This window comes from Sylvia atricapilla, chromosome 2 (genome assembly GCF_009819655.1).
Source record: "Sylvia atricapilla isolate bSylAtr1 chromosome 2, bSylAtr1.pri, whole genome shotgun sequence".
Taxonomy (NCBI): domain Eukaryota; kingdom Metazoa; phylum Chordata; class Aves; order Passeriformes; family Sylviidae; genus Sylvia; species Sylvia atricapilla.
In genome coordinates, this window is record NC_089141.1 from 77,669,358 (window position 1) to 77,688,571 (window position 19,214).

Here is a 19,214-nt window from a genome sequence, read left to right on the forward strand (position 1 = left end):
GACCCTTTTAGTATAAGTAATAAATATTAACATGTAACTGTAAATAATATACACGTAATTATCTGTATAAAAAAGCAGCGACCTCCCATTGAAGGGGGAGTCGTCCTGTGTCTAAGCAATAAAACACCTCAGCCGAGCACAAAAAAACATTGTAAAATACAAATTAATAAGCAACGTGAAAAACATTAAAAACCAAAATCTTAAAAACTCCATTTCATTCTTGCATCTGGCTCAAGGCCTTCAAAAGGCAAAAGATTCTAACCACTTGAATCTCGAGTGAAAAAAACAAATCCCAAAAGTACAATAGAGCACAACCCAGGGTTCAGATGTGTGTTGGCACCTAGAAAACCAGCCAATGACTGTCTCAGCCCTGCTTGTCAATGTCACATAGATTGAGTGTGCTGACAGCTGCCAAAAAAAATTGCCTGATGTCATTCTGGACATCTAACCTTTCACTCTGTACTTGGCACTTCTGAGTCCACACCCTGAATCCGTGTCCCATTCTGGGCTCCTCACTTCCCCACAGACAGTGAGGTGCTTGAGCAAGTCAAGAAAAGCGCAATAGAGCTGGTGAAGGGTGTGGAGCAGAAGTCTTATGAGCAGCGGCTGAGGGAAATGGGGGGGGGGAGAAAAGGAGGCTCAGGGGTGACCTTGTCACTGTCTACAACCACCTGAAAGGAGGCTGTAGCCAGGTGGGGGTGGTCTCTTCTCCCAAGCAGCCAGCAATAGGACAAGAGAAAACGGCCTCAAGCAGTGCCAGGGGAGGTTCAGGTTGGACATCAGGAATTTCTTCACGGAAAGGGTTTCAAAGCATTGCAGTGGACTGCCCAAGGAAGGCGGTGGAGTCGCCATCACTGGAAGGTGTTCAGGAGATGACTGGATGTGGCACTCAGTTTTGCAGTCTTGTGGACATGGTGGTGTGCAGTCATAGTTTAGACTCGATGGTCTCAGGGGTCGTTTCCAACCTAAATGATTCTGTGATTCTGTAATCATGAGCATCTCACCTGTGCTACTTGAAGTCAGTAAGAACCTAACTTTCCGAGCAATACCTGAGCAATTGCCTTTATTCGTACTGAATTACCACCTAGCAGACCGTGGAGCTTTTGTACACACGGGTGAATAAAAACAATTTATGTGGGGCTTTATTTATTTACGGACGTTTGATTTACCGAGCACGGCCTAACCCAAACCATCCAGAACTCCCGGCGCCCCTCGCAGGCCGCTGCCTCTCCCCGCCCTGGGGGCGGGGCCATGCTGGCACTGACCAATCAGCGCCTCACATTAGGGCAGCGGGGCGGGGCTGGCGCGGGGGGCTGTCACTCACGTGACGTCACGGCCGGGATGAGCGGGCAGGCGGAGGTATGGCCGCCGCTGTGGCCTGGTGCCTGCGCCCCGGGGGGATGTGTGTCTTCCTGCTCCCCGTGGGGATGTGTGCGCCCCTGTGGCCCGTGGCAGCTGCCCTTCCCCCCTGAGGAGGCTCTGGAGCTGGTCAAGGGGTGCGGGGTGGGTGCGCTGCCGCGTCTGCCTTCCCAGGAGAGGTGTATCCATTGCTGCAGCTCTGTGTGCAGGCCTCTGGCTGTCCCGCGTGTCCTCCGCCAGCCCCTTGTGTGGCGTCTGTCCCTCCTCCAGGGGCTGTGGGGACAGCAGCTCGGCCTGTGCAGCTCCTCTGCGGAGCGCCGCCAAGGAACTCCTTTGGGACACAGCAGTGGATAAAGCTGAGCTTCATCCTAGCCCCGGGGTGTCCTTTTTGCTCTCAGAAGCCACCACAGCGGCACTTGTGCTGCCCCGTTCCCGTTCATTCCGCAGAGTATGAGCAGGTCTTGGGTCTGGGTCAGCTCCTCCGGCTGTCTGTGCTGATGGACGCCCTGTGTTCCCCTGGAGCTCTGGCTGAACCTGTGCTGCCTCCTATTCCTGGGGAACGTTCAGTCCTTGTCTCTCTGCAGGCTGCTGCTTCACTCAGTGGTTACCACTCTGATTTCAAAATGTTTGCTAGGCTATGTCTTAGTGTCATATTCTTATGGTTTAGGCAGCTAGTTAGGTCTGGAAAGACATAGATACATAGAGAGGGTGAGAATAATATCAGTTTATGCTTTGAAGCTTAATTTTCTAATGCAGAACATAAGATGTGTAGTTGTAAGGTGGCTCGCCCATTACTGTATGGAAAATCTTTGAACCAGAGGTGCAGTTGTTAATTTAGTACTCTTCAAGAGAAGAAATAAAAAAAGAGGCTTGAAATTTTGGTTTACTTCTTAATTGTCTGATTTTTCTTTGTAATAATGTGGAGATGTGTTGACTTGGGGACGTCTTTTTTTTTTTTTTTTTTTTTTTTTTTTTTTTTTTTTTTCCCCCACTGAGATTGGATTTTGTTTCATTTCCAGGTTAAAGTGAAAATACCTTTTGGGAACAAATACCTTGATGCTATCTTTTCTGTCCCAGAGAAGAAACCAATATATGGAATGATACTTACTCATGGAGCTGGAGGAGACATGAATTTCCCTCACTTAGTGTCATTGGCAGCCTATCTTGCATCCCATGGAGTTCTGTGCCTGAGATTTACATGTAAAGGCCTTAATATTGCCTACAGGACTAAGGCTTTCAAAGCAGTTGTGGTAAGGAGTGACCAAATTCTTAGGCCAAAGCTTAGATCCATGAGTGTTCTCTTCCAGGTTTCTTAAATTACAGCCAGAGATTAGTCAGGCAACAGTGGGAAAATTAGAAGCAATGTTGAGGTAAATGGAGCCCTGTGTGTGAACAGAAACAGCAGAAGCAGTTCTTAGATGGGCAACAGCTGGAACAGCTGCCACAAGTGCGTGGGTTTGAGTTCAGGGACAAAGAAAAGCTTGACAAAAGGCGAGGGTGTTTCATGGGAAAACTTGCAGCTTGAAAAAAATGGAATAATTTAGGATGGAAATGAGCTGGGTGATCGGGGGGGGGGGCTTTGTGAGCAGAGGGGGGTGAAAAGAGAGCTTTGGAAGCAGTTCTGAGAGGAAGTTGATCTGAGAATTGTGCTGGGCCTTAAAGGGTTCTCAGGTGGGAGAAACTGGCTTTTGGGGGAGTCAGGGACTGGGCAACAGCAGGATTTGAAGCAAGAGAGGCTGGAATTAGCACATGACAGCCTTAGAACCAAAGTAATAGTTAATTCAAAAATCAGTTAAAAGTACTACCTGCATGTGTCTATCTCTTTCTGCTGCTACCTTACTAAAGATGTCCTTAGGTACCTAGGTTTTGCTAAAATAAGCAGCCTTTTGTTGCAAGAGTATCAGCTTAAGATTATGCCCCTGATCTGGAGCATGGAGGAAGGAGTGGATTTTTTTTCCTGATTATCTAGGGACTTTTAACGGGGCATAGGAAGCACTTTGCAGCGAGCAAAAGGCATTTTTATAGGGGGACAAGTCCAGTTCTGAAGGAATTTTGTATGATGTCATTGTGATTGTATGTACATTAATTTGAAGTCAGACTTTGTTGTCTTTAATGTAGATCTCTATTCTTTTTGGAAGAAGTATAATGTTGTTAGTGTGTCTATATTAATATGCTACTATGTAATTTTAAGGCATCAGCTAAGATAGCATCTGGTTAGTTATCTCCTAAAACCTGAAAAAATGTTGCTAAATTTTATCTTTTCTGTTGAGCTTAACTAATTGTTACAAACTTTTAATTGGAAATTCCTCAATGAAGGGCATATTTGCCAACTTGCTTTGCCTTTTGATGGGCCAAGAGTGTGCATGGGGTCTGTTACTATAACTGAGTTAATACACAGTAATCACTTATGTTTTGATAACATGATAGGGCACCTGATATTTGAGACTTACTGAGAGCTAATGTGAATTGATTATGTTTATGTTGTTGCTGCAAAATGTTAGGAAACCATTTGTGTGATAAACCCCAAGAAAGCACCTTGTATGTGTCTATTCTTTGTTTAATCTGCAGTGCTGAAAGACCTTCCCATTGTCTGTGTAGTAGCTATGAACAGAAGAGATCCCTAGCTTCCCAACTGTCATAATTCTGAATTGAAATGTTTCTCTTATTTCTTTAGGAATACTTAAGACTTTCTGATGATTATAAACTTTCTGGTGTTTTCCTTGCAGGTATGGTTTTTATTATCAATAATTTTTCTCTGTTATACTGTCTGTAATAATGGCAATCTCTAAGTATTCCAAGCTTATCCCACTTCGGTGAGAAGTGAATGAGCCCTTCTTATGATACCATAGATCATACTCCAGAGGAGGAAAGAAAGAGCAATAGATTGTATTTTCCAGGTACTTAGGGAGAAAACTTCCTTGTCACTTAGAAATACAGGGCATGACTTTTCTGATTATCCATGTGCATTTTATCACTGCAGGTCTTGATGAATTCTGCTTACTGATACATGGAAAACAGTTTTCCCAGAACAGGCTTTGGTAATTAAAACATAGATAAAAAAATGTCAGCTATGTTATGTGGAAAGGGGAATAGATGGGGATGATTAGGAATATTTTGATAGGGGAAATTTTAAGTTTTCTCTTTAAGTGAAACCAAGTCTGTGCTGGTGTAAGAATCAGCCACTTGTAACACTCAGTTACAGCACATTATCAACTCATATGTCTCCTCTTTGAGGAGATACTTTGATATTCCCGTGCTGTTACTGTCTGACTTCCTGTTACAAGTTCACACTTTTTTTCCCCTCCCTTCTGCTTTTAGGCTGAAGTTCAAGGTGTGCATAAACACTTGCTGGATTTATATATATATATATATATATATATATATTTTTTTTTGTGAGGAAAGTGAAATCAAGCACAGAATTTTGTTTTGAATTTGAGCAAATTGAGGTTGCATGAAAATAATGATACAGGATAATATCATGGCTATCTCCTATTTCCAGGCTCTGGAGTGTAGGATGAGTCCCTCTCTTCCCTTGGCCCCAGGATGGGCTGTTGTTCCTTCCTGTATTACAAGGGATCCCTATCCATTTATATTTTCTTTCTCTTCCCCTTCTTTTTGAAACAGGGATGTAAATGTTACAACTAGACAAATACCTTAGCAGAAATTGTTGAAATTAGGATTAATGTTTTTCATGGAGTAGAACATCCCTAGGATTTTGTACCATTGAAATGCACTGGGTTGGCTTGGTTTTGGGAGTTGTTTACTACATCAAAATGTGGATGAGGTGAGCAGATAATACTTTTTTCCTGTATTTCTGTATGGGAGAAAGGCCGTTCCATGGGCTCACGAGCGGCTGCCTCTGTGATACGTCAACTGAGCCAGGATGATGATGATGATGGTTTCATTCAAGGACTGGTGTGTTTATCTTACCCATTGCATCGACCAAAACTGCAGTCCAAACTCCGGGATGAGGATTTATTGCTGATCAGCTGCCCAGTGCTGTTTGTCTCAGGATCAGCAGATGAGATGTGTGAAAAAGTGAGTACTCTTGTAAATCCTGCTATGAAAGGGCAGTGTGGAGGAGCAGCAGTGAGTCTCAGTGATGCCTGGATTTCACCTGATTAACAGCCTCCCCTAAACAGGGGTCTTTTGAAGGAAGCCTTGTGTAGGCATAACAGTGCCTTCTTTGCTGCTTAAAACTTAATGGCTCATGCTTGATCTTCCACTTTGGCAAGCTCATCTTTGGGCCACTGACATACCACTGATTTAAATGGTGTTGGTAGGATTGTACAAATTAAAAGTGGCCTATGGAAGGAGTGAGTTATTTTTATTTTGATTTAACCATTTCAAGTTACAAAACCTGTGCTGTATCACCAGTTTCACATTGGTGGCATTTTCATGGCGAATGCTTCTAGCAAAGCAGTTCTACACCCAAGTCAGGCTTCTGTGGTGGAAAGTGGTATTTTGGTAGAGATGAAGAGCAGGTGTGCAGAGGCAGGGAAACAGTGCTCTTCTGCCTTGTTTGCTTGCAAACAGGTATCTGTTGTTCTTGAACAGGTCAGTGTGAATCTGGGGTTATGTGCAATTGGCAGTTTCCATGCTTGGACAGTTTCTAAGGAGTCATAGTGCTTTTGTGAGGAGTTGTGGCCTAAATACTGAGCTAGTGACCAGCAGATCCTTGGAGTGCCCTCTTAATGGGGAAATCTTTGACTGTGAGCTGGTTCTTTGATCTGTTTGCTGAGAAATTTCAACAGTGTCAAAGCCAGCCCCTAAGGAATTACATTGCCACTCAGTGTCTGCAGACAAGTCTGACTTCAATTCTGTCATTTTATTGCCAGCACTACCCTCTGACAGTAATAATAGACTCCTTTTAAGTTCTAATTTTTTGCTATTCTCTGTTTGAGTGAGGGGGAAACTTTGAGCAGGTCCCACTATTCATTTCCTGAATAGAGAATACATCCCATTTCCCATCAAGGTGTTTTTCATGTGCATACAGATCCATTTGGTTTTTAGGAGCTGCCTATTTTGCCTTACACAGGCAAGAGACATCTAGGTGCTTCAGAGTTTGTAGCAGCCGATTCTCTAATATTTGCATTCCTATTTTCTCCACAGCAATTGCTGGAAGGTGTGGTGACCAAAATGAAAGCCCCTAAAAAAATCCATTGGATTGATAAAGCAAACCATGGGATGGCAGTCAAAGGACGAACAACAAACGATGTCATGGAAGAAATAAATGCACAAGTGTTTTCTTGGCTTAGAGAGAATGTTCAACTGCAGCACAAATAATTTGCAGTGCTCAAGCAGCATCTTCATTTAGTTTTTTCTAAGTGTGGTAAATGAGGGTTTTTTTTAGGGGCATATTTTTTAAAAAACTGATCTTTTCAGAGGTCTAAGCGCAAATGCAAATAAAGCTTTGTATGAATGAAAAAAAATACACAAAACAATAAAGAACTGCTTGGAGGACAGAAAATATATCATGGCAGCATTGTTCTCTGTGTTTCTATGCAAATAACCAAACACAACACTTGAGAATGCACAGGATTAAGTAATGCTTTGGACTAATATTTGAAGAAATATACTGGAAAAATCTACTTGGACAGCATATCTTTAGGGTTCTTCAGTTTCTGAGTATAGTACTGATGCTGTACTCACTTGCAGTTAAAACCTACTGATTTGTGGGGTTCTGCCAGCACAGCCCCTGAGGCTGGCTAGCCTGGTGTACTACTTTGCCTTGGTGCTGTATCCTGGCCTTCCCAGATGCTTCCAAACCAGTGAGGCAGGGAGAGGAATCTCTGGTTGTTTAGAGTATCTGCCACTTTAGGGAGCCAGATTGTGCCTGTGTGTGGGGAGGAGGAGGAGGTAATGCAGGCACAGCTGGGCATAAGGAGGAAAAAACATGGTTCAGTTTTGAGAAGTCCCTGTCACCAATGTCCTTTGTGTAAAGGACTGATCACAGGGGCGCTCTGATAAATAAAAACTGATAGACAAGTTGTGTTTAGTGATGGAGGAACTCCTGGACCAGGAACCAGTTGTGCATCCATTGTGACATGTCACATCAGGCTTCTATCCAGAGGGCTCCAAAGAGGCAGGGCAGGGTCTGCACCTCAGTACCCATTAACAGGAGGAACTCAGGTCCCCCTCTGAGCTCTGACACTGGATGACGGAATACTTTGTGTGTACTGGCAGCTGCAGCCTTTCTCATGGGCTGTGAGTAAACTGTTGGTATAACCAAACTTACAGCACTACTGGAATTGCCATTTTCCTTCAGGTTAACAAGATTTATTATGAACCCCACAGCATTATTGAGATTCTCTTAGGAGGGGCAAAGTTATGGTCTGAAAAAAGATGCCTTTGGATGGGATAGATAGACAGACAGACATTAAGTGAGAAGATTTGCAAATCTCATCTGCCCTTTTTTGCAGAAGAGTTTCATGCTTGTGAAAAGACTATAAACAAGCAAGAGTAAAACCTATCTGCATTTCCAAGGTAACTCAGGACAGGAACACATGACTGATATAAACAAGGGTTTTATTTTAAAAAGAAATTATAAAAATGTGTTTGAATAAGGCTCTGCCACCACTGCATGATAAAAAGGAAATTGGGGGTGCTTTGTTTTCTTCCATATGTTAATCATGACATGGTAAACTTTAAAATACCCACTGACATTATCCACGGCCATACTAATCCAGATTTTTCTTCTTTCTTTAAGAAGACAGTCTGAATGTAGGTAAATACTGAAAAAAACTATTTACTTCTGTCAGAGTTCATCTTTGGCCTGCAGTCAAAAAGGAAGAAACATGTTTCAGTTAACTGGAAGCCTAATTTTTCACTGTCTAGTCCTGCAAATGCATCAAGAAGTGCTTCTAAGTTCGATAGGTGTTAATGGCCTGGCCTGATAACTGATACTGTGGGGCACTCAGCAGCCCTGCTCCAGCAGGGCTGAATGAGAACTCAGCACTTTACATTTAACTCTGCCTGTACTGTACCTTTTTTCGGTGGCAGGTACATGGGAAAAGGTCATCATCAGGCTGCTGCACCTTCTCCATCCCATCTCTGATTTTTGGTTCACTCACTTGCAAGCTGGCATATTCCTTGTTTTAAGAAAAGGAAGGTATCATTAAGTCACAAGTTTTTTAGGCTGTACATCTGGTTGCCAACACTGTGCCAACTCAGCTGAGCCATTGTGCACTAACTGGGGCCACACAGTCTGTTCCTGCAGACTGTCACAGACGGTGAGGGAGCACAGCTGCAGACAGGCGCCCCCTCGGGTGCCTCCCTGGAGTTTGGTATCTTGGTGCTAATGCACAGATATTTTCAGCTGTGGTTCACAGGGTGTGCATCTGATATGGAATTCTTTGATCATTGTGGGCAACATATTCTGGCAGATTAGATCAAGATTTATGGGATCCCACTGCCTCTCAAAGAGCCAGTGTAGTCTTAAGGGGTTTCACAGGTTATAATTGAATACAATGTTTGTAAACCAAATGAAGATTTTAATTGCTGCTTCTTGCTTCATGGCTTTAAGTAACAGGCTGGCCAATTTCCATCAGCTCTGTTGCCCTAAATTCTTGCTGTGTGATTTCTATTTCTGTGCCAGTAGCCATTAAAAATATACTGACCTGGAAAAGTTTGAAATAGTAACAAAAAATGTGGTCTCCCATGAGGTTGTTTCTTGCAAATTCTTGTCCAGATTTTGCAATATTTTTTGCCTGTCAAAGAAAATGGAAGTTTGGTTTATTTTTTTTATTGCCCAGAATTAGTATTTATTTCAGGGTGCTACTGTTGGTTGTGGAGTTACAAATGATGTTGACAGTTTAAGATAACTTCTAAAAAGAATGTTTTATTTAAGGCATTGTCAGGAAAGTAATCTTTTTTTTTTCCCTGAAGTTCAATTTGATTTCAAATTAAAGACAGTATAACGCATTTTTAAGTGTTTTTCTTGTTTGTAGAATTGATGAAAATAAATTTCAAGTCCTCCTAGTATTTTATTGCTTTGTTTTGAAGAAACTAATTTTTTGTTCTCTTCTAGAAACATTACTGCATACTTATAAATGTGTATTTTACCTCTTCATCATGATCTTTTGCCCACTGTAGTTTTTCTAGCAGATCACTCAGGTCACTTTTAAATGGGATGTAATGTTTCCATGGCTGCAGCTCGTTATAAAAGTGCTCATAGTAGATGGAGTCTTGCTTTAGCACCACACTGTTTCCTGCTAGCAGATAAGGCAATCTGTATGCTGCCACTGTGCCATCAATATTAATTTGATATTTATACTGGAAAGAAAAGGACCAGAAGTTATTAAAAACCACAAGACCCCAGTGGCTTGTTTAGGTTATATTCTGAGGGCACTGGTGTTACTGACTTGCCGATATTGAGACAGGTAGGACTGGCTAGGCAAGCATCAATGTCTAAGAAGTTTTATTATCTAGTTTGGAATTCATCACAGTGCAGGGTACACAGAGCTTCATCAATTAAGTTCTCCAGGAAGTCTTAGGTTCTCATCCTCGGATGTGAGGGTAGATGTGCCACTTCATCCACTGATTTTCCCACTATGTTAGTTATGTTAGTAGTCCTGATCGCTGAATCAGGAAAAAGAAATGAAAAGGAACTTGAAGTTACATGGATTACACGAGGTTCTACAGAACCTTTAGATGTAAATCAGACATTGCTATCCTGAGGGTAAGAGCTACATAACAGTTAATCCGACTGGAGGGGTGTCTAGTCATGCTTGTTACTGGTGGTGTCCTGAAAAACTAAAAATCGCTGTATTTTCAATAGTACATACTAAGTTATTTGATCATGGGAATCAGCGAGAACTGAGTTCTATGAAAAATGATTAGTGGCTTACCTTAAAAAAATCAAAAAAAGAAATGTGCTTAACGATAGGGCCATAGAGGCTTTCGTCATGTTTAAAGAAGAAAAAGTTTGTGAAAGCAGCATCTATGATCTCTGGATATTTCCTGCTGAGTTTTACAAGCTCAAGCCTTTCTTTGCGGCTGTCACGTCCTCTCCAGAAGGCTGTGGTATTCTTGTCTTCCCACGATGGGCCAGTGTTTGCTTGCACTGACATCATATCCAGGCTGACTCTGCAGGAGAAAGAAGTGATTTAACAGTGAAGCCTACTGGAATCTTTTTAAAGTGCAGTAGTTCACAGTACCTACAGGCAGAGAGCAAAGACGAAGGCAAGTCAGGAGCACACCATGATGTGTTACTCTATCAGTCATTTGCAGCAATAGAAACAGATAATAAATGTTAAGCTCACAGGCGTGTGGCATGACAGTATCATTCAACAACGGGGCATGTGGAAACAGTATGTGTCAGCTGTCATGGGGAAAAATGGGTAAAAGTGGATATGGTTGCCAGAGAAGGTGATGTAAGGTACTGTAACTTGCTTAATAAAACATACTGCACGTCCTTAAAAATGTTAAGAAATTAAACACATAAACTGGGAGGGCAAGGGATAGCAAATTTAGAAAAAGTCTTGACAAAAAGAAAGGAATTTTAACTAAATGCAGTGAAATAATAAACAAGTTCAAGATGGATTATAAAGATTTCTTTAGAAGTAAGCTCTCTTTCTAGTGCTTCAAGACAGAAAAGAGCAGTTGCCAAGGCTAGTTATAGTCAGTAATCAAAGTGGGAGATGCTAGCTCCTAGCTTCCCAATTCTTTTGTTGAGAATTTCCAATACTTACGTTGGGATTTGAAAGGTACATAAAAAAAGGATTCTAACAAAATCAGGCAAAAAAGACACCTGGTCAGTTGTCAACAAGTTCATGGGGGCAGAAACAAAGCAAAAAAATCAAATGTCTAGTCTTCAAACACTCTTAAGTGCTATTTTCAGTGATTTGACCATGTTTAGATAAATTTAGATTTCTGAAATTAAACAGTGAAGTATCATGTTAACATATTGATTACACAGTCACTGCCTACCTACGGTGCCAGGGTCTCCACAGGTAAGTGAAAACAGTTAATATACTGTTAACAGTATATTATTATAATTATTATATAACAGTATGTTATAGATCTCTAAGAAAGATCATTCATTGTGAATTTTGTGAAAAGTTTAAGCCATTTCTTACCGTCCCATAGTCTCCAAAACTGAGTCTGTTAAGTCATATGTTGGCATGACAATGTCTTTTGACTCACTGGACCCACACCATGAGAAGATGGGGTGCAGGTTCTGTGGGGGCTTCCTTTTTTCCAGAGGCCAGTCCCCCAAATTAACAAAAAATTCTACATCTGGCATTTTCACCTAGACAGAAGAAAAGCAGGCATAAATGCAGTTTAACACAAAACAGTATTCTGCTGGCATCTTGTATTTTGAAAATAACCTCACTAAGAGAAAAAAACCCAGGTGTCTAACATACTTAATGTACCTGTAATAAATCATTGACATTTACAAACCTGTTAGAAGTACTGAGACCACAGAGTAAAGCCTACAAAATAGCCTAGAAAATAGTATTTTTTTTAAAAAAAAGATTTGTACAAAGTCACATAAGGCATAGGAGCACACTTGTTAGAGGCTGGTTTCCTGTTATTCTTTACATGACTGGCCACACAATCTTTTTATCAGGCTAGCACTGGGACCAGCAATTGTATAGTTCCAAGGTAAGTTAGATCACCTTGTTACTATATGGAAAATTGATGCTGGCTGGTAAATCAGTTTTCTGTCACATCAGTGATCTGATTCACCCTGTGTCTGCAGGATGCCTAAATACAACAGAAGAGAAGAAACAGAATTAAACAGCCATGATGGGGAGACCACACTTAGTCAATGCTTCAATTAATTATTAAGCTTAACATCATCACTTATTTAAAATATTTGGTAGTGTGGAACCATAGCTGAAATCACTGTCACAGCCAAAAAGCAAGAAAAATACTGTTGATTGCCAGGAAGGCAGGACAGATGGCATAGTTTTACTGCTTTATAAAACTGTGATGCACCCCTATATTAAGCATTGTGTGTGGTTTGGGTACTTTCAAGTGAAGTAAGGAAAGGTACAAAGAAAGGCAGCTTTGCAGTTTTCCAAAGAAAGGACCAGCTGCCTTGTGAGGAAACACTGAAAGTGGTGGGACAGTTCAGTTTGGAGAGCAAAAGACAAAACATGACATATGGCTGTGTTTTACAGAATCCTGAAGGCACATATAAGGTCAGTGAAGAACTAATGTCCTCATCTCAATTCAATCTCTTCATTTTATTTTTAAAAAAATACATCTCCCATACATCCCAGTCAGTTGCCTCTTTCAAAGCAAAATAAATTAATAATTTGCCAAATGTCAAACATTGTTTTAAATGGTGGAAGATACTCTTTTCCTTCCAAAGGGTGTTTGCTACAGTTCAACGCTCAGCACTAAACTTCATTACTACGGTGCCATCTAATGGTTGTAATGGGCATAAACCCTACAAATGGTATTTTCTACACATCCTCAGCAGCAGAATCACTCACCAGCTTAAATCTTCTTCTCTAATCAACTACCTAGTGTCTCTCAGTGATACTATCCTAATAAAAATTCTTATTTAATGATATTTAATGGGACTGAGACAAACTGTGTTTTCTAGATCTGATTTTGGAGTTTCTGATTTTGGAGCTAGCAATCCTTTTTCAACTTTTAGTCTAAAGTCCTTGTATGCAATTTAACTTCATTATTTCTTGTCCAACATTACTGACACCAAGAACAGTTTACTTCCATCTTCCAGAGAACAATCTTTTAGACAATTTTAGCCTACATCCATGTCTTCCCTTAGTCCTCCTGTACACAGTGCTAGATGAAACAATCCCAGTTAAATTAATGTTCATTTGTACATGTAGTCATCTGTCCCATTTTCCTGTGCAATGTTAGTTCAGCAAGGTTAGCAATTGGGCAATCCTTAAAGCATGACACCCAAAGGCAGACAAAGTAGCATAGCTGATCCATACTAATCCTGAGGATAGTAGAAAGGTTACTTGATATTTCTTTAACATGTTATGTTATCTTGTGTTCAGCTTTTTGCAGTAATGTACCTACAGAGACAGAATTTTCTTTTAGATACTACAGGATGATTTCTTTATTCTACAGAAAAAAAAAAAACAACCCAAAAAAACCCAAACAACAACAAACCAACACACCCAGTCTTGGCTTAGCAAACTCACCTATAAAAGCCTGCTTATTCAATTAACTTTTGTGATACTCAGAGTATCAGAATGCCATCACAATGGGATTCTAGAACATGACAGCTTCAAACAAGGAAAATCCATGACCTTTCCATAATAAATCAACGGACAAGAGTATTTTTACAGAAATAGCAACAAACATGCTGACAGGTATTTAAGCCCAGGCTTCTATAAATTAAGACATGCAAAATAAGTAGCTGTACAGATGTACTCACTTTTCTTGTCAAAGAAAGCAATATGGCATCCATGAAAATTCTAAAGCCAACATGTTCCCCATATGTCTTTATATAAACCTGAAAATAAACAAAAGTTTTACTGGGTGATTTCATTTCAGAGGATGGCTGCCACAGTTGAGAGCTCTTTTAATTGCATAGTAACTAGTCAGACAGATTATATGGCTGTATAGATTTATCAATCAGCTGGGAAGGAAGAGAAATCTCAGAAAATAGAAACACAGAAAATTGCCAAAAAAATTAAAAACATACAAGCTTTGCTTGCTTTTGCAGATGTTTGATGTCTGTTTCATGGAAACAGAAACTGTTGCCTGTTTCTGTGGTGTTCCATTCTTCTGATTTCCATAAAAGCCTCCACTGAAATGAGTACAGTTTTGTTATAAAGAATTGTAGCTCTGATCCTCACTGCAGCTAAAAGTGGTATTTCTTTACCTCAGAATTATGCACAATGTAATTTATCAATGCACTTCAAATTAGATGATCCTGACACCTCACAGCAGCATTGCCCAGAGAACAGGAAGCTGAATTAGCATTTAGGAGACTTGGGTGTGTGCCCAGTACTCATATTGATTGCCTGGAAAGTAATTTGTTTTCACAGTGTTTCAGCTGTAACATGGACAAAAAAGCACTTACAAAGTAGGACAGACATTGCTGAGCTCATACACAAACTGCAAAGTATTCAAGGACAGAGAAGCAAGCAAAGTCTTGTTCTCAAAGAACACACAACAAGAAGCTTTTACAATGGGGAACAGACAAACTGCCCAGTTAACATGGCTTGCCATCAAATTCCCATATGGACTTCAGATCAACCAGATTCCATACCTCATTGTCTTTGATGGTGTAGTGACATAAACTCTGCCTTTGTCCAAACCTCTGTGGAATTTCTTTTGCAATCTTATCTGGGTCAACAATGGGAAAATTTGCTAGGTCTCTCTGAATCTGTGAAATGGTTTGAGGGCAGTTCATCTCTTCCAACCATACACTGCTTTCCTCCTGAGGGCAGTCACAGTTTTCATGGTAAATAGGTCCTATTGGAAACACAAGTATTATTTTATTTTTAATAAGTTATGATATTGAGCTGTTGAGATCACAGAACCGGGTCAGGCACTGAACATTCAGTGCTTAGGGCCAAAACTTCAGCAACTCTAAGTGGACATGTCTGATTTTTTTTTAAATCTAATGAAGTAAAGTCAACCTACATCAGCTTCTGTGTGAGCCCTCTACTTGTATTAGGCAACAGCTTCACAGCATTTGCTTCCTTTTATTATTTAAATACTATGTGTAGGATGCATATAATGAATCCATAATTCCAATAGGATTTGGTGATCCAGAGAAGTACTGAGGTCCCAAAGAATCCTATGCTTGTAACAGAAGACATTCTGGGACACACTTTGTGAGCCATGACAGGAAACCTGCGTGTAGTGGTGCCTTTTACCTTTTAAAATATATGGAGACTTTGCAACATGCTTATCTCCAGTTTTGACTTCTATCCTCAGGCTTTTGTAGCTCGCATACATCCTGTACCTCACGATGAAGGAACCATCTTTCCTGTCCAATACTTGCACACCAACACGAGTGAACTGTTCTTCAGGAGCAGTGATCTTCACCTGGAAGGCATTTTCACCTGGTGATGAAGTGAACCTACCCAGAGAATAAGTGGGAACTTAATAAACAAAGGAAACATTCAACAGATTTCTTAGTCTGGTCCACTCCTTTGCAACTCAACAGATTTCCAGTGAATCTTCTCTGAGCCATGTTAGGCCTCTACAAGCACATCATCATGCTCACTTTAACAGGTTAATAAGTCTATTATTTTACATTCAGAAACAAAATGTTTTCAGATTACCTTATTTTCCAGGTATTATTTAAGGAAGTAAAGATCAAAGTTAAATTTCTTCATCATTATGGTAGCTTATTTGGGGAAAAAAAGAGGGAAAAACATTATAGAGGGATCACATAATTCAATGTGTAAATGAGATATTTTGGTAAAATTCATCATACACCAAAAACATAGAAAAACCTCCATAGAATCAAATAAAATAATCTGAATAATTATGAAGTTATCACATATCATTGAGGTATTAACAAAGTTGGTGCAGCCAAAAAGGCTGTCAACTTCCTTCCACCCTTCTTCCAGGCAGTGACCAGGCTCTTGGGCTATAACTCCTTAGTTCAGCTACTCACACCACCTTTCAAAAAACTTGTCCAGACATACTCAAGAGGTGCCAGTTCAGTTAAATACAAGAACTGTTTACTATCCACGTTAAGCTGAATTGGCAGCTTCCATACTCACACAAGTCATAGTGCACCTGATCTGCAGGACCTTGATGGAGCATTCTGAGCTCCTATCTAGGCTGTATGACCAGTTTTCCTAAATAAATGGAAAGCAATGAGTATCCTCTGAAAATCACAGAATCACAAAGTTGTTAAGGTTGGAAAGGACCACCAGAGATCATGTAGTCCAGTCTCCCTGCCAAAGCAGAGTCACTTACAGCAGGTGACACAGGAACATGTCCAGGGGGTTTGCAATGTCTCCAGAAAGGGAGATCCCACAGCCTCCCTGGGCAGCCTGTTCCAGTCCTCTGCCACCCTCGGGGGAGAGTTTTTCCTCATGGTGAGGTGAAATTTCTTGTATTTTAGTTTATGGCCATTGCTCCTCATCCTATTTCATTCCTACGAAGTTTACCTGTTGGGCCATGGAGTAATTCCTAAATGATTCTACTGATCTTGTGCCTCGGCACGTAGGAGAAATACTTATATTCCCAGCAGTGGAAACAAGCAGGATGACTGAGCCCAACGAATTAAATGTATTAGTCACTGCTAAAGTTTTGACAAAGGAGAGTAAATCATGCATTTTTCCACTAACACGTATGTTTTGCTGCTGAGCGTTTTCAACCTCTTATCTCATCCCCTCGCGCCGTTATTTGATACTCCTTGAAAAGATTAATCAGCTCTTACCAAGTGGTATCCAGAAAGAGTCACGTTAGAGAGCGTTTAGCCTGCTCTTTCTCGGAGCAAATCGCAAGCCTCTCGGCCTGACCCTGCCCCGAATCTCCCCGACAAGCCGCCGCCGCCCTCACCTCAGCCCTTGCGCGTCCACGGCCTGCACATAGAAGTACCGCGCGGGGAGCGCGGCGGCGGCGCGCAGCCCGGGCCCCCACACGGCGCTGCGCTCGGCGCTCGGCCGCCCGCCCGCGGCCGCCGCGGCTCCCAGGGCCAGGCACAGCGGCCACAGCGCACGCATGGGCAGCGCTGCCCCCGACGGCCGAACACCGCCGGCACCGGCCTCCTGCCCTCGCCCGCCGCCGGGCAGTCCCGCCCCCGGCGCGGCTCCACGGGGCGGGGCCGCGGCATGGCGGGGCGGCGCTGAGGAGCCCCCGGCAGTGATGGGAGCGGCGCATGGAAAGCATCGGGCACAGCTGTGTCTTGTCCGCGGCCCTCACGTACGATCCGCTGTTTAACCCCTGTCATGGGCTGAAGTTCTTCCCCCCGCCGCCCACCAGCCTCCCTTCACCCCGTTCCCAATCCTTAGGGTGAGAAGTGAAGTTTACAATCAGGAAGATGTGTTTTCAAAATCCTTCCCTGAGCAGCTGAAAGCGAAGAGCTTTTTTGCGCTAAGGGTGGCAAAGCCCTGGAACAGGCTGTCCATCGAGTCCTTCTCTCTGGAGGCAACATATTCCATTCACCTGTTCCCAAGTCACCTGCTCAGGTCACCCTGCCTTGGCAGGAGGCCTGGATCAGACGATCTCCCGAGGTCCCTCCCTCCCCAAAGAGTCCTGTGACTCTGTGATGTGTGGCTGCCGGTAGTGCAGGTCTGGGATCGTCTGGAGCAGAGGTGAGGGGGCACATCACCCACTGCCACCAGGGACATCGCCCAGTGCGGATTTTTGGGGATTCCATGGCCTTTTGTGAAATAATCCAGTCTCCGATTGCAGAGAGCTAGTCCCAAACAGTAATGCTGTTCTTAACTACATACAGAATCGTTTAGGTTGGAAAAGACCGCCAAGATACTTTCAACTTGGCTCCCTATGGCTCCCTATTGCTCCTCTCTTGTTAACGCAAACAATACAGAAAATTGAAACTCATCAGCTAGGACTCATGAATTTCTAAGAGATTTTGTATTTTTCATTTTTTAAATACTGCTCAGAGAAAAGCACACAAAAATCACTTGCTTCGAGAAAATTGCAAGCTGAGAAATGAGAACTTGGGTCAATGAAGAGTCTTTTCTAACCAACAACCTCATTACAAAATGCTTTAAATATTACCAAGCTCCAGCTTTTAAAGACATAGCTTTTGCCCTGTTATGTTCTCATTGACATGAGTTTTCAGGACATTCAACAGTTAGAAGACTTGCAATTTCCAGTCTAAAAATTCACACAGGCTCTATTGTATATCCATAACCCATTAGCCCCTCTTCTTTATCCATCTTTATGCCCCTGGTGCGTTTTATAGGCAGAAATCACACTCCTCCTCAGCTTATATTTTCCTGTGTGAGAGAAGCCAGTCTCTTCTAGTGGAAGAGAACTTTAAAGATGTTTTTATTGAAAAAGAAATTTGATAGCTGTAGAATTCATAGATCATCCTTCCTCCTCTCAGCAGGATGGCACTGACACGTTAAAAAAAGCACAGGAGCGATAAAGTAAAGGTGACACACTTCCACCCTCTTGATGTTCTCTCCTCCAGCTTTTTTTCCCCCACGTAAGTGCAGCTCAGGGAATCTGTACAGAGATTTGGCACTATTTGTCAGCACCCAAACAAGTTATAAGATAAATCATGCAACCTAATTTTAGTCTTGGCTGGCAAAGCCAACATCGCTGCTATCCTAATGCCTATAATTTGGCTCAGATAAGAACGCTTTGGAGGCAGAATTTTTTAATTAAATCAAAGGCTGTTGGCCGACTAAGGCTCAACAGGCTTCCAGCTGGCAAAGGCGTAAGGGATGCTCTCCATTACAAGGGGCAGGTTGCCTCAGGATGAAGCCACATCAACTACTGAATGTGATCTAGATCTTCTCATGTCCAGGGGATGGCAAACATGCTGTAACCACAACTGCTCGAGTTACACAACTTTGGCAACTCAGCTCTGCTTAGCCACTGAGAACTATCAAATAACACTAACAAATGGGGAAATAGTAGATTCTGGGGTTTTTTTTGTCCATTAATTGAAGCCCCTCTCACAGAAACTATTGCTGGGAGTAGAGGTTCTGTGGACTGAGGGCACAGTGTTGTAATTGCCAGGAGTGAATCAGCAGAATATCTTTTATCATTATATAACTTTTGATATTTTATTTAAAATTTTACAACAACTTTGTTATATAATAAATCTGAATATTAAATAACTAATTAACTTTACATATTTGTGGCATTACCAGAACAGCTCCAGTTGTATATTCAGTGTCACTGTGTTTGTTCATGTTGACTGCAGTGAAGGATATGATGACAAATATTGTTAGCAGTTGCAGACAGTGTTA

At 41.8% G+C, this 19,214-nt stretch overlaps 2 protein-coding genes across 2 annotated transcripts; one reads left to right on the top strand and one right to left on the bottom strand.

The window, feature by feature from the left end:
• Positions 1 to 1,303: 1,303 nt before the first annotated feature.
• Positions 1,304 to 6,831, top strand: TEX30 (testis expressed 30). Its single transcript, XM_066313495.1, has 5 exons — positions 1,304 to 1,359; positions 2,379 to 2,609; positions 4,034 to 4,085; positions 5,189 to 5,397; positions 6,472 to 6,831. Exons 1-5 carry the CDS (start codon positions 1,342 to 1,344, stop codon positions 6,643 to 6,645), a joined length of 684 nt encoding a protein of 227 aa, XP_066169592.1. The 5' UTR covers positions 1,304 to 1,341; the 3' UTR covers positions 6,646 to 6,831.
• Positions 6,832 to 7,870: 1,039 nt separating this feature from the next.
• POGLUT2 (protein O-glucosyltransferase 2) lies at positions 7,871 to 17,020 on the bottom strand. The gene is made up of 10 exons (XM_066313496.1): positions 16,825 to 17,020; positions 15,180 to 15,385; positions 14,567 to 14,772; positions 13,727 to 13,804; positions 11,439 to 11,611; positions 10,209 to 10,446; positions 9,424 to 9,633; positions 8,979 to 9,068; positions 8,346 to 8,450; positions 7,871 to 8,134 (listed from the first exon to the last, which is right to left on the bottom strand). The coding sequence occupies exons 1-10, from the start codon at positions 16,986 to 16,988 to the stop codon at positions 8,117 to 8,119; spliced, it is 1,488 nt and encodes a 495-aa protein (XP_066169593.1). The 5' UTR covers positions 16,989 to 17,020; the 3' UTR covers positions 7,871 to 8,116.
• Positions 17,021 to 19,214: the final 2,194 nt, after the last annotated feature.

Coding starts and splice junctions, on each gene's coding strand:
- POGLUT2 (XM_066313496.1), bottom strand. CDS start 16,988: ATGCGTGCGCTGTGGCCGCTGTGCCTGGCCCTGGGAGCCGCGGCGGCC. Junction 14,773..15,179: donor GTCTCCATATATTTTAAAAG/GTAAAAGGCACC, acceptor TGTTTCCAATAG/GACCTATTTACCATGAAAAC. Junction 11,612..13,726: donor TGCTTTCTTTGACAAGAAAA/GTGAGTACATCT, acceptor TCTTCTGTCTAG/GTGAAAATGCCAGATGTAGA.
- TEX30 (XM_066313495.1), top strand. Junction 2,610..4,033: donor AGGCTTTCAAAGCAGTTGTG/GTAAGGAGTGAC, acceptor TTATTTCTTTAG/GAATACTTAAGACTTTCTGA. Junction 5,398..6,471: donor CAGATGAGATGTGTGAAAAA/GTGAGTACTCTT, acceptor TTTTCTCCACAG/CAATTGCTGGAAGGTGTGGT.